The 14,700-nt window shown below is 41.4% G+C and overlaps 1 protein-coding gene across 1 annotated transcript; it reads right to left on the minus strand.

Annotated features, from left to right (window-relative positions):
- Window positions 1-36: 36 nt before the first annotated feature.
- Window positions 37-5,644, minus strand: nek2 (NIMA-related kinase 2). The gene is made up of 9 exons (XM_069717113.1): window positions 5,449-5,644; window positions 3,280-3,497; window positions 2,849-3,089; window positions 2,584-2,666; window positions 2,371-2,497; window positions 1,994-2,228; window positions 1,174-1,228; window positions 988-1,064; window positions 37-713 (listed from the first exon to the last, which is right to left on the minus strand). The coding sequence occupies exons 1-9, from the start codon at window positions 5,542-5,544 to the stop codon at window positions 508-510; spliced, it is 1,338 nt and encodes a 445-aa protein (XP_069573214.1). The 5' UTR covers window positions 5,545-5,644; the 3' UTR covers window positions 37-507.
- Between the last annotated feature and the right edge of the window lie 9,056 nt (window positions 5,645-14,700).

The raw sequence follows: 14,700 nt of genomic DNA on the forward strand, positions 1-14,700 counted from the left end.
TAAAGTTAACAGACTCATAAAATGTATATATCTTGTTTTAATATTGATTTATTACTACTTTAAATTTGGAATCTATTAAAGTCAAATACATCAAATTAATCATTTGCATAGTTTACATGTTCATTGCCATCACAGGTTCTGAAGTTATTCTTCATATGTGCTACTATCACTTCTTATAGATATAAGTCATCAAGAAATCTGCCCTTTTATGACTATTAACATACAATTTCTGAAAGAAACTGACTTTCATAAATATTGCAAGAACAAACAGTGCACTGACTATCAAAAGCTGCCGGTAACATCAACACAAACACACGTCAGACTGTCAAACTAAATACAATTGTGACACTGGAGCTTATAATAACATACACATGACAGGACACTGGAATGAGTCATCCGACTTCACTCAAGCTACTTAGTTATCATATAAATAAATCTTATTTTACATCCAGTTGTTATGAAGCCTTCAGAAGCTTTCAATCATAAATCACACAGATTCCTGTATGATCAGCGGATTCCAAGGATCTGCCTGCTCTTGAACTGACAGATCTTCTCCACTTCGTTCAGCGTTTGAGCGCGCAGGTTGGCTGCCTGCAGCCTCCTCAGCATCAGCTCCTGGGACGTCGCGCTCTGACGACTGTCAGGCCGCCGGTTCTCTTTGCTCTCAGCGGCAAAGTGGACTTTCTTCTTGCCAGGCGACAGGTTCTCCACATCTAGTCAAACAGCAAGGAGTCAAGTAACCGATTAAAGTAAAGGCTTTGTAATCCAAAACGACAGGTAGATTTCAGGCTGTCAGGTGTGTCGTATGAGCCTTTAAAATGCAGATTTTATTTAATAGATGCCTTATTGTTGTATAAAAACTTTATTTACATGATATAAATAGTAATAGATATACTTGATTTCAGACAGATGCATTAAGACATAAAAACAGTGCTCAGTTGTTGTCTCGGTTCAGTAAGTCCAGAGGTCCTTGCTGGGTTTCCATACCTATGTTTTTGCCATAGAGCGGTTGCAGGTCCCTCTGACGCTGCAGGCGGCTGTAGTTTGTCAGTAAAGTCTCTGCTCTGAAACAGCAGAGTACAATGAACACCAATCAGCTGGAAGGACCGACGCACATAATATCGAAGAAGGTGCTAAATAGGTCAAATAATATCGCTTCTTTAAAAAGTTTACCGTGAGAGTTTCTCCTGTGACAGTCGCTCACGAACACACAGCTCCTGCTCCCTTTCTGCCATTAAAAGACCAAAAAAAAGAAAACATTTTAGTTTTGGAATTAATGTCACTTAGACACACACACACACACACACACACACACACACACACACACACACACACACACACACACACACACACACACACACACACACACACACACACACACACACACACACACACACACACACACACACACACACACACACACATCTAGGTTGTACCATGTAATCTCGACTGTCAGCCAGAAGTGGGTCAACATTTGGTTGCAACACTTCTGTTACAGCCAACGTGATTAAACCTGTTCAATCTTTAGCATGTTTCTTTGACTGCATTGCCACCCTCCAAGTGAAATGTAACTCATGTTTTTTAGTTTATTCCACGACATACGTACAATTGGATGTTAATTTGGGTTTATGCTGCTACTAATCTTAAATCCATGGAATTTAAATAATGCCAAAAATGCCTAATAACCCCATACAGAAAATACATTTCCTGGATTTTGTCCAAGAAGATACTTCAGTCAGATCCTCCAAGCACTTTAGTCAGATATCAACGGAATAATGTTAATAGCAAATACAATTATGCACAAAATATTTCACCAGAATCCACAGCTATTCCAGGTTTTTTTTTGTTTTTTTTTAATGATAAACAGCTTTGAATAAGTTTATACATTTTGTGAAATGCAGTAACCCAGCTGCAGGTCAGCGAGGGTCATAGTGTCTCCCCGACTCTGACAGACATGGAATTGAGCTTCGGGGCTGAAAAATCAAAGTCTTACTCTCCAGCCGCTCCTCACGTTCCTTCAGAGCCTGCTCTCTGTCCCGCAGAGCCTGTTCCCGGAGTCGGAGCTCCGTGGCAGAGGCCGACGCTGGTTCGGCCGGTTTGTGGAGGAGACCGTCAGGGTCCGCTGACCTCCTCCGGGGCCTCGCCTGCACCCTCTTCTGCTCCTCGGCAACTGCGTCGCTCAACAGGCTGCTCTGGAGAATAGACTCAACGGAAGGCCTCAGGTAGTCCTGGCAACAGAGACGACCAGTTAATTCACCCCGACGACATCAAAACACAAGCTGGGGAGCTGATGTCACCGGTGCAGTGCCTGACAAAGCCAATGACTGTCTTAAACAATATTACGGCATTGTTAAGTAATTCATTTCGAACCTTCAAGTTGAGCATTTTGCCGAGTAAGGTGTTCAAGTCCTCAGAGTACCGGTACGGGATTCTTCTGAACTTCCCCTCTCTGATCCTCTCTGCCAGCTCTTTTTGGTTGTAAGCGGTGAACGGCGGCCTGAAAAAGAAAGAATCCAGGAAAAACTGTCACATCTGCAGATTAACGGAGAAATCAGCTTCAAGCAAAACGTCTGGAAAACTTACGATAATGCACAAAGTTCATACAGCAAACATCCCAGCGACCAAATATCTGACTTCTCGTTGTATGACATCCTGTTTATTTGTTCCTGAAAGATCAAAACAGATAGTTGATGAATAGTGGGAAATATGGCTTATTAAACTAAAAGCTTTTTAAATCCCAACACTAAAAATGGCTTCACGTTTGAAAAGAAAAACAAAGCGTTCACATGAGTAGCATTAAAACTGAGGTAGAGAGAGTAAAAACCCTCAGCAGAATCGAACCACTCACTGGAGACATGTAGTACGGTGTCCCGACAAACGTTTTTGCAAAGCTGGTGTCGTGGTTCAGGATCCTCGCCAGGCCGAAGTCACCGAGCTTGACGTTCTGTCTGATGTCGAGGAAGATGTTGGCTGGTTTCAGGTCTCGATGAAGAACCGTGGCTCTGCTGTCGCTCCGCCGGTGGCACTCCTTCAGGGCTAATGTGAGCTGCGTCATGACTCGCAGGATGAACTGCTCCTCCAGATAACGCCTGCCACAGGGGAAAACACACACACACACACACACACACACACACACACACACACACACACACACACACACGCACGCACGCACGCACGCACACACACACACACACACACACACACACACACACACACACACAGATGCTGTCAGGAGACATACATGTGGACTGAAGGGGACACTGAGGAAGGTAAACTCACCTTTCCTTGATGCACCGGCTGATGAGGCTGGACAGGTCTCCGCCTTCGCAGTACTCCATGACGATGTACAGCGTGCTGTTGGTCCGGTCGATGATGCGGTCGTAGTACCTCACGATGTTTGGGTGCTTGAGCTCCCTCAGGAGGTTCACCTCCGACACCAGCATCTGCTTCTCGCTCTCTGCCATGGTGCCATAGTCCAGCTCCTTCCACACCAGGATCTACAGAACAGAAGTGCTTTGATTAACCAGGAGGATGGCGCTTAAAAATCAAAGAACAAAGAAACAAATAATAATAATAAACATCGAGGTGGTCATATCATATCAGACACTGGAAACTATCCACAAAAAGCTGTGGACCTTTTGGATCAAACTAGTATTATCAAGGCCATGAAAGATCTTCTGAAGTTCTAGTAATTACATTTTAAACTGACGTCACCCTGCTAACTTACAGGGAGTTAAAGGTACATGTAGGAATTATTTTGTCATTTTTAATTCACTATAAAATGCATCTTTAAGGCTTCGACCGTTGGCTGCACTTCTTTTTTTCCATGGACCTGTTTTAATGCTGCTTCCTTTATCTGTATGTCATCTCGCCACTCTTAAAAGGTATGAATGCCTTTAAAATACCTTAAAATATCACAATATATGAATACTTAAGAGATAAAGCGAGCTGTTGTTTGTTCTGTTGTTCTGGTTGTCAAATAAAAACATGGAAGACCTTCTGCCATGTTCCAGGAGAACAGCTGGAACAAGAACATCAAAGATGGCTGATTTCATTATGAATGTTTCAGTTTCAGGGAGTTTGTTTTCTGCAACACGTTTTAATAACCCGAACCCTTTTAATAACCCTTTTAATAAACCTTTTAATAACCCTTTTAATAACCCTTTTAATAACCCTTTTAATAAACCTTTTAATAACCCTTTTAATAACCCTTTTAATAACCCTTTTAATAAACCTTTTAATAACCCTTTTAATAACCCTTTTAATAACCCTTTTAATAACCCTTTTAATAAACCTTTTAATAACCCTTTTAATAACCCTTTTAATAACCCTTTTAATAAACCTTTTAATAACCCTTTTAATAAACCTTTTAATAACCCGAACCCTTTTAATAACCCTTTTAATAAACCTTTTAATAACCCGAACCCTTTTAATAACCCTTTTAATAACCCGAACCCTTTTAATAACCCTTTTAATAACCCGAACCCTTTTAATAACCCTTTTAATAAACCTTTTAATAACCCTTTTAATAACCCGAACCCTTTTAATAACCCTTTTAATAACCCGAACCCTTTTAATAACCCTTTTAATAAACCTTTTAATAACCCGAACCCTTTTAATAACCCTTTTAATAACCCGAACCCTTTTAATAACCCTTTTAATAACCCTTTTAATAACCCGAACCCTTTTAATAACCCTTTTAATAACCCTTTTAATAACCCGAACCCTTTTAATAACCCTTTTAATAACCCTTTTAATAACCCGAACCCTTTTAATAACCCTTTTAATAACCCGAACCCTTTTAATAACCCTTTTAATAACCCGAACCCTTTTAATAACCCTTTTAATAACCCGAACCCTTTTAATAAACCTTTTAATAACCCTTTTAATAACCCTTTTAATAACCCGAACCCTTTTAATAACCCTTTTAATAACCCTTTTAATAACCCTTTTAATAACCCGAACCCTTTTAATAACCCTTTTAATAACCCGAACCCTTTTAATAACCCTTTTAATAACCCTTTTAATAACCCTTTTAATAAACCTTTTAATAACCCGAACCCTTTTAATAACCCTTTTAATAACCCGAACCCTTTTAATAAACCTTTTAATAACCCTTTTAATAACCCGAACCCTTTTAATAAACCTTTTAATAACCCTTTTAATAACCCTTTTAATAACCCGAACCCTTTTAATAACCCTTTTAATAACCCTTTTAATAACCCGAACCCTTTTAATAACCCTTTTAATAACCCTTTTAATATCGAAACGAGCATCGAGGTCAGTTGAGCATTATCGTTGAAGGCGTCGCGCGGATCCCCGGACAGGTTGACGTCACGCACAGGTTGACGTCACGCACAGGTTGACGTCACGCACAGGTTGACGTCACGCACAGGTTGACGTCACGCACAGGTAGCTGTGGTTTACAGACATTAAAGGGTTACTCACTTTCACGTCCGTTTTTCGTCTTATTTTCTGGCATCTTCCGTAAGAGCCGGAACCGATAGTGTGCAACACCTCGTAGTCCTCAACACGGGACGGCATCTCGTGCTTCTAACGGTAGAAACGTAACGTAACGTAACGTAACGTAACGTAACGATAGATTCAGCTGCAGTTTAACCAGCTGCTTCCCAGCAGTCCTTCAACTTACTGATCTGCTGGTGAAGCTTTGCTGCCGGAGAAGATCTTTAAATGGACCAAATATTTGGGTTTCGTTTCCTTTGCTCGGTCGTTCACTCGTCTGGAGCAAACAGGAAGCGCTTCACTCTGTTTAAACTGGTGCCGAAATCCTCGATGTTGATTGGCCTGCACGCTCCGCACGGTACCTCCCAATTGGTCAACGGGAAAATGCAAGCTTGTGTGGTTGCTAGGCGCCTGAATACCGCGAGAGTAGCGCGCGAGGATGGCATGTATTCTCCTCTCCACATGGGGGCACCAAAAACACACAATCAAGTCGGAGCCACGTCCTTTATCACCGTAGCAATCATGCTGAAGGCATAACGGATATTACAAAATAAAAAAAAACAGCTTGCATTGGGACTGGCCCTTTATGTTTTTAATTAAATTAAATTAAATATTCTTTACTGGAAGACTTTTAGATTTTTTTTTTGTTGTCATATTTTGGACGACATGCTATAGTGTGACTTCCCCCCCCCCCACATTTCAGACAACATACCCAGGGCATGACGTTTTTTCCACATTACGTTTCAAAATTTCCAAAAAGGAAAATTTCCCTTTTAAAATGCTATACTATGACTTTTCTTTCATAATTTGAACAACATGCTATAGTGTGACTGTATGACTTCCTTTTGAATTGACAAGCATGTCTCCAGACGGAATCAAACCATTGACCTTCTCAATGAAAGGCAACAGCACTAACCACGACAGCTGTGATACTGTGACTTTCTTTGGTGCTTTTGAGGACATACAATTGTATGACTTTTTTTCATATTTCAGACGACGTGCTGTATTATGACTTTTTTTGCATAATTTGGATGACTTTGGGTCACTTTTTGGCTGCCACGCCACGGGCACAGCGCTCAATGAAAACAAATTCTTTTGATAACTTTTAATTCCAAACATGTTAAGAGTACACAGAATAAATTTCAAGTCGGTCCGACAAAATCTGTTCGTTAAAGTACAACATGTGTGAATCGCCAAAAATGGCGACTAAATTCAAAATGGCGGACTTCCTGTTGAGTTGACGTAATGGTGCGATGTAACTTTTTTGTACATTTAGGTGTGACACGTGTCCACCAAATTTCGTACATGTAGGTAAATGTGGCCGCCGGGGCATCTCTTTAGGGGGCGCTAGCGAGCCATTTGGCCACGCCCACTCGCGACTCCACTAAAATCCAAAATCTTTTGCCCGGAGAGACTCGCGGAACAACTTTCATGAGTTCTTGAATATGATAAAGCCTCCAAAAATGCAGTTGTTTACAGAGAATAATAATAACGCAAAATAATAATTGTTTGTTTAGTTGTTCTCATGTTATTGGGATTTGTTTTTTATTTACAGTTTGTGGTTTGGAGTTATAATGATATTGTGACTTTAATTCACTACGTGTAAGGCCAGACATAAATATGTATTTAAATATTGACAGCAAGGTGAGCAGTTGGGATCCAAATAAACATGAAATACAATATCATGTATGACCAATGCTCAGATTTAGAGGTTATGACACAGTTTCTATTTATTCTATTTTATTCTATTTAAAATAAAAACATGTTGAGGTTAAATGTAATGCACACTTAAAGGTGAGTTTGGCCTTCAGATTTTCTAACTGATCTCGCTTGTCTTTTGATGCTAAAAAGTGATTCTGGCTCCTGGGTTACGCACCGTACAGAGATATTGCGATTCTCAAGGAACAGTAGGAGTAGCTGTCTAGAAAATTAATCAAGCAAAGGTAAAAATAGCTCACTAAAAATATCCATACCCAAAGGACCAAGTTACATTTGAGTATAAATACAAAAGTTTCATGTGCACTCAAATCTTTGAAACTAAATTAACAGACCGCTTGTGTGTGAAACAGTCTTTGCAAACCATTTAAGGAACTGAAACAGAAGTAAAAATCAACATGTATCTGGAAACTAAACGGCATGTTTTTATTGTTTTCCGTCCCTGACAGTGACTGACATGATCCTCAGGGTAGCTCGCCTCACCAGGCCTTCCCCCGTGTCCTCCTGAATGCACAAAAAGGTCGCTGGCTGTCATGAGCTCCGTTTCCATGGCTGCATATGCGAGACAGACGGGAGGCCGATCGGCGTCTTATTGTCACTGAGCATTTGATTTGGCCATCAGGACCACATGAAGAGTCGCCATCTGAGAGCAGCCACACAGCGACCTCACATTGTCGGGCGCCACGTACGGCACATAAACAGTCTGCCCTGAATCAACTCATTCACTAATTCACTATCTGAAATGTATTTGGTGCTGCAGGTGTCCTCTCCCAGAAATATGATTCATTTGAAACAACCTGAGCTCCACGCTGAAATGATGAGTCAAAGGAAAGGAAATGAATCCTCAACAGTTTCCATAATTATTAGATGTTGAAGCGAGAAGCGCCAACAATTTGTTGACTTTGACTTCTGAACTTCTCTGTTCTCTCTGGTTTAGTTTATTTAGACTGTTGGTCAGAGAGAAAACTAGAAAAGTTCTGTGAACACTCACAAATCAGTCCATTTTTTTTACAGGAACAACTTCTCTCTCTGTAACTCTACAAAGTTTATTTCCGTGAAAACAACATTCAATCCTTCATCCGTATGACTTCTCCAGAAGGATCTTTATAGCTGACACACGCTGAGATCAAACTAATTAGATCTGCTTATTATCTGTAACTTTATGCACCTTCTCGTCATATTTCTGATTTCCAGACACCAAATAGGACCAAAGCAGAATTAGTTTAAGTTAATAGTGAAGCACGATCAAAGTAAATCCTGAGACAGACGAACGGTGGTTTCTCTCATTTCCAATGATGCGTGATCCGCTGTCCGAGATAAACGTAGTCTCTGGGACTCTGAGTAAAAGCTCCTCTCGGCGGGACGTCCGCCGCAGCAGCACTTCAAATGATCCTGTCGGCCCTCCCTGCTGCCGGGACCACCGCACACTGACACCACTCACACCGGTCTGCCTCTACAAAGGTCACTCCTACAAAGAGATGGAGGAGTTTGGACATCAGCCAGGAACAGTTGTGGTGGGGGAGGGGAGGGGAGGGGAGGGGAGGGGAGGGGAGGGGAGGGGGAGCGAGTGGAAAACTGACAGCTAAAAACACAGAGACAGTCGGGTGCCCGAGGCCGCTCTGACGTCAGCTGTCCTGTTAAAGCCAGCAGTTGAGAGGGAGGACAGGGAGGACAGGGAGGACAGACAGCTCCATCCCACAATAACCTCCTCCCCTCTGCCTCTGTAGTCGGGGTTACAGGAGGCTCACGGTGCCTCCGTCACCTTTGACTTCATTGTTTTGCGTGCAGCTCAAACCAAAGTAGCAAACACACGTTGAGTGACCACGTTCACCTGATTCTTTTCTTTTCTTTTCTGTCTCAACTTTCCCATTTTTCTGAAGCAGAAGTGATAAAAATCATCTTCTACGCACACAAAAGGTTTATTTCTCAACAAATTTTGTTCACAGATTTGTTCAAATCCGTGTTAGTGAGCTGTTCACCGAGATCCTCCTGACAGGTGTGCTTCATCGAGATGCTGTTTGAACACCATGTGCTTCAGACTGGTCACAATCGAAGGCCAGTCTAAAACCTGCTTCTTCATGACAGTGATGAAGTCTCAGAGACCGATATCACAAAACACGGAACGTAAACTACATTCAAGACACACCTGGAGGTAAAACAGACAAAACAACATTTGGGATCTGGAATAACTATTGTCACGATGATCTCTTCATCTTTACACTCCAGAGACACATGATCTCCAACACGACGAAAACTCGCACGATACGATTTTAACAGCAGCGACGGTTTGACCAGCGTGACAGCGGGACGGGTGCCGGGGACACTCTGGGACGCCCACGGCTGCTGCAGTGACATTTGACGCGTCCCTCCTCCACAGCTGGATGTTTTAATGCTTGCTGACTCGAGGGACTCCGCTGTCACCGGAGCATTCACGAGGGAGCAGGCATTAAAGCGTGATATTGAGGACCTCGGGGAGCAGGACCCGTTAAATAGTCCGTCGCAGGTGTCCGAGGAGGATCGCCGGTGGTTCTGCAGAGGAGACAAAAGTTCCTCTGGAGATAAGTTTGTCTGTGTAATATGGTTGACCTTGAAGAGAGCTCCGCTGAGGAGCAGGAATCTCCATGAAGGGTGATTGTACTCCTCCATCTCAACACCAACAATGAGCAGCAGCCACCTTGGCTCCTGACTCTCAACCTTTTGGTGCGTTGGTGAAGCTCGGTGCATATTTAATCCCACTTTCCAGCTCACTTCCTGCTGTTTTCACACTCAAGCCCCATTGGCTGCCCGAAGCGTGTGGCTTCTCAGACCCGACCCGACACACATCACTCCAGCTGCTGTAGAAATGGAGTTGATGGCACGCCGGCCTTAGTTTCCATTTATCCTGTGAATCTGACAATTTTAGGGAAAACCGGTAAATCAAGAAAGGTGATAATTCAAAGTCACTAGAAGCCTGCCCCTAGTGGCACTCAGTGGTATTACACTTTTAGGCGTTTCTGCAGTGGCATTGCAGATTCGCAGGTTACATACATTATTATATCGTCTATGATTTATTCTCGTCACCACTCTCATATCTGTGGAATAAATATAAGGCAACAACCAGCAGCCTGGAAGCTAAGTTATCCAAAGGTCAAAATAGTAGCAGCAGCACCAAAGAGCTTACTGATTACCAAGTTATAATTAGTTTAGACTTTTAGAGTTAGACTTTATTAATGTCACATTTGGGAAATTTAATCGTCACAGCAGCATAGAAACACACAAAAGGTGCACACAATATGAAAAAATTACAAATACGTATACATAAAATAAGAGAGAAAAATATTTATTTTAGAAAAAAAATAAGAGCGATGAATACACACACACACACACACACACACACACACACACACACACACACACACACACACACACACACACACACACACACACACACACACACACACACACACACACACACACACACAGACTATATACACAAAAACAAATAAAATAAGATACAAATAAATAAATACAGCTTTGTTTATCCTGTACTTAAAAATAAATAAATTTAGAAGTGCAAAGAGCCGACCTGGTTTAAGATGCACTCGGTTGGCTCAAATATTTTTTGACCACAATGCAAATAAGGTTTTGAGGGCAGAGTTGTCTCTTTAAGATGCTATAAAGTACCATAAACAAAAATCCCTCTAATAGATCTATTTTCCCGTGATAACAACTAACCAATACTTTTATTTTTAAATTGTATATGAATGATAACTCTAAGTACATTTAAGTACATATTTTGATTTAAGTAAAGGAGAATATTACTTGTACCCTGTATTTTTCTGTCCACTTACCCCCAAACTTACCCACTGCATTTACTACAGTCCTAAATAAGAGTAGGTTTGATCCTCAGGTCTACAAACACTCTTAAGAAGTACACCGACGTATCGGTGACCCTCCTGCTGAGGAAAGCATATCTCCTGTCTTGTGCTGAGATGGCACTCTTGACATCAGCTCCCTAACGTCTCAGCAGAAATCAGAGCTCTGTAATATGAACCAGTTCATTTCAGCAGCCTGTGACTGACGCCACAGTTAAACAACAAGTACAGAACTGAGCAAACACAGGCTTCGGTTACCCAGAGACCGTTCTCAGCAAGATCACCTCGAAGAAGACAGGATGTGAAGTTGACATTTACATTTGCAGACAGCTCGAGAACACCTCAGAGAAGGCTGGAAATCAGGAATGAGGATTTTCCCAGTGTAACATTAGATGTACATTTTTCCAGAACATTTGGTCACTTCTCTGAAATATTTCTTTGATAACATCAACTTATTTTTATCTCGCGCATTCATAAACTGCAATAACAGAAAATGAAGGAGCCTCTTGTCTTTCCACGATCGTGGTAATACTCACAATCCTTCACACCAGTTGCATGTGCACATAACAAAAGCAAAGATATTAAGCAAACGTTTAGCAATGGGATTAAAAAACAAACAAAAAAACCTGTTTAAAACCTGCAAAATTTACAGACAAAACTTTTACTGAATGCCTTCAGTTGTATATTTTTCCTTCCTCTTATGTATTAATTCATTGCTATTAAATAATATGCATCCTGTTATTTTTTTATTAATAAAAAAAAAAGCATTATTATTTGATCGGAAAACAGAAAAAAACTTGTTCAAACCCCTCAGATTAATCTTCTCAGAGGTGCTGTGCCTTTTATACAGTGGTGTGAAAAAGTGTTTGCCCCCTTCCTGATTTCCAATTGTTTTGCATGTCTGTCACTTAAATGTTTCAGACCATCAAACAAATGTAAATATTAGTCAAAGATAACACAAGTAAACACAAAATGCAGTTTTTACATGAAGGTTTTTATTATTAAGGGAGAAAAACAATCCAAACCCACATGGCCCTGTGTGAAAAAGTGTTTCCTCCTCCTGTTAAAACACAACTTAACTGTGGTTTATCACACCTGAGTTCAATTTCTCGAGCCACACCCAGGCCTGATTACTGACACACCTGTTCTCAATCAAGAAATCACTTCAATAGGACCTGCCTGACAAAGTGAAGTAGACCAGAAGATCCTCAGAAGATAGACATCATGCCGAGGTCCAAAGAAATTCAGGAACAAATGAGAAAGAAAGTAATTGAGATCTATCAGTCTGGAAAAGGTTCTAAAGCCATTTCTAAAGCTTTGGGACTCCAGAGAACCACAGTGAGAACCGTTATCCACAAATGGAGAAAACACGGAACAGTGGTGAACCTTCCCAGGAGCGGCCGGCCGACCAGAATTACCCCGAGAGAGCAGAGACGACTCATCCGAGAGGTCACAAAAGACCCCATGACAACATCCAAAGAACTGCAGGCCTCACTTGCCTCAGTTAAGGTCAGTGTTCATGACTCCACCAGAAGAAAGAGACTCGGCAGAAATGGCTGCATGGCAGAGTTCCAAGACCAAAACCATAAATGGAACCATGAATTCTACCGTCTACCAAAACATCCTGAAGGAGAACGTCCGGCCGTCTGTTCGTGACCTCAAGCTGAAGCCAACTTGGGTTCTGCAGCAGGACGATGATCCAAAACACACCAGCAAGTCCACCTCTGAATGGATGAAGGAAAACAAAATGAAGACTTTGGAGTGGCCTCGTCAAAGTCCTGACCTGAATCCTATTGAGATGCTGTGGCATGACCTTAAAAAGGAGGTTCGTACTCAAAAACCCTCCAATGTGGCTGAATTACAACAACTCTGTAAAGATGAGTCGGCCAACATTCCTCCACAGCTGGAAAAGACTCATCGCAAGTTATCGCAAACGCTTGATTGCAGTTGTTGCTGCTGAGGGTGGTCCAACCAGTTATTAGGTTTAGGGGGAAACACTTTTTCACACCACTGTACATCACCATTGTATTTGTTTCATGTTGAGAGCAAAAATAAATTCAAGAGAAGCACACCGTTAGGATCTTTATGATGTTTTATTCCAGCACAAGTTTTTTGTGTTGTAAAATGGCTGTGTAGCTAGGAATTAAAGGAGAAGTACAAAATGGAAAATTACAGACAGTTCTAGAATAATTTGTTTAAATCCCTATTGTGTTTATTTCCTAAAACCACATCTAGGAAAACATCATTTCCCTGCCTTCTTTGGAAACATGGTCAAAAAAAATAAAAGTGAAAAATAAAAACAAAATTAAATTAAACAAAAGAGATGAAGCTTCAATTCAAGTCACTCTCACGATGGAGGGGAATCTGAAAGGGCCGCGGGATGAAACACATTTACAGCCCGATTTAAAATGTTTTCACCTACCTCGTCAGGTAGCCCTTTTTATTTTTATTTTTTTATTTATTTATTTTTTTTTGCATTTCACACAGTTTTTTTTACCAACAGTGGCACAGACGGATGGCAGCCAGCGACAACTAAAATGCACCTTTATGCATTTGTTTATGACAATGATAAATACTGCTCCGCTATAAGTTTTCATAGTTAAAGCAGGCTAAGCAAATTACATATAACCGACCTCAAAACCACGACACGAGTACATTCGAGAAAGAACACCGGCATCATAGCGAGGGCCGTGCCAGAGTTTCCTCGGAAGTGACGAGTGATTCCCTCTTTCGCTGGGCCAGTTTTAGCCCCGAAGCCATCTTCATATCAAATACACCACATGTTTGTCGAGAGGGAACAGCATTATTTAGGATTGCGGTCAACCAAGAACACCTGGAAAGGTTCGATAGTTTTCCAACTAAATACCCAATGATGATTTAAAAAAAAAAAAAGGTTTGAAACTGGGCCCATGTGTGGCTGTGCACGTAGACCTGCGTCATAAAGCCCGCGCGTTAACTCGCTGGTCAAAAAAAAAAAAAAGAAAAAGAAAAAAAGAAGGTTTAACACTGAGAAGAAGGGAAATCCTTACTTTCTTCTTTTTTTTTCTTTTTCTTTTAAACATTCATATTTTTAAATAAAATCTCTGAAATGATCACTGACCAAAAGAGACGCTGCAGTCATCTCCAACAAAGACAACTCTTCCTCCGCTTCGTTATGTACAAGATTTAAACATACCAGGACACGAGGACAGAAACGGCTCATGTAATTTTAAATGAAATAAAATTTGACCACTGGAGGTGAAATTGCCGCCACACTCTGACATCACAGAGCAACACGACATGAATCATATATATCAAAAATGGGAGGGGGGGGGGGGACAACAACCACACACACTCACTTAGGCAGGTTATGCTGTAAATTTACAGTAATGACACCTATAGTTCCGTAAGCCAAAACCTCTATTGTAGAATGCTGAACATTAGGGGAGCTTTCTATAAAAATCAGCTTGTTTTTTCTCCCATGTCTTTTCCCACCCCGACGACACTAAGCATATGGCTTAAATATTTGTAAAACTATGTAGTCCGATGGGGAAGAAGAGTCTCTGCCTTGCTGACGTGGTCCTCGAGACAGACGTCCACTCTGCTGTGTAGCTGCACATGGCCGTGTGTGCGCGCATGTTTGAATGCGTGTCGAAGAGCAGAGGATGACGAGGGGGAGTCCACGAAG

The sequence above is a fragment of the Brachyistius frenatus genome, unplaced genomic scaffold, assembly GCF_029030835.1.
Source record: "Brachyistius frenatus isolate BFR_SWC_R1_liver_20210118 unplaced genomic scaffold, ASM2903083v1 Contig_169, whole genome shotgun sequence".
Lineage (NCBI taxonomy): Eukaryota > Metazoa > Chordata > Actinopteri > Embiotocidae > Brachyistius > Brachyistius frenatus.

Bases quoted from the DNA above. Each gene is read 5' to 3' on its own strand.
- nek2 (XM_069717113.1), bottom strand. From the start codon at position 5,544: ATGCCGTCCCGTGTTGAGGACTACGAGGTGTTGCACACTATCGGTTCC. The intron at 2,498-2,583 runs GTAAGTTTTCCA...TTTCTTTTTCAG, and splicing joins TATGAACTTTGTGCATTATC to GCCGCCGTTCACCGCTTACA. The intron at 714-987 runs GTATGGAAACCC...CTGTTTGACTAG, and splicing joins GCTCTATGGCAAAAACATAG to ATGTGGAGAACCTGTCGCCT.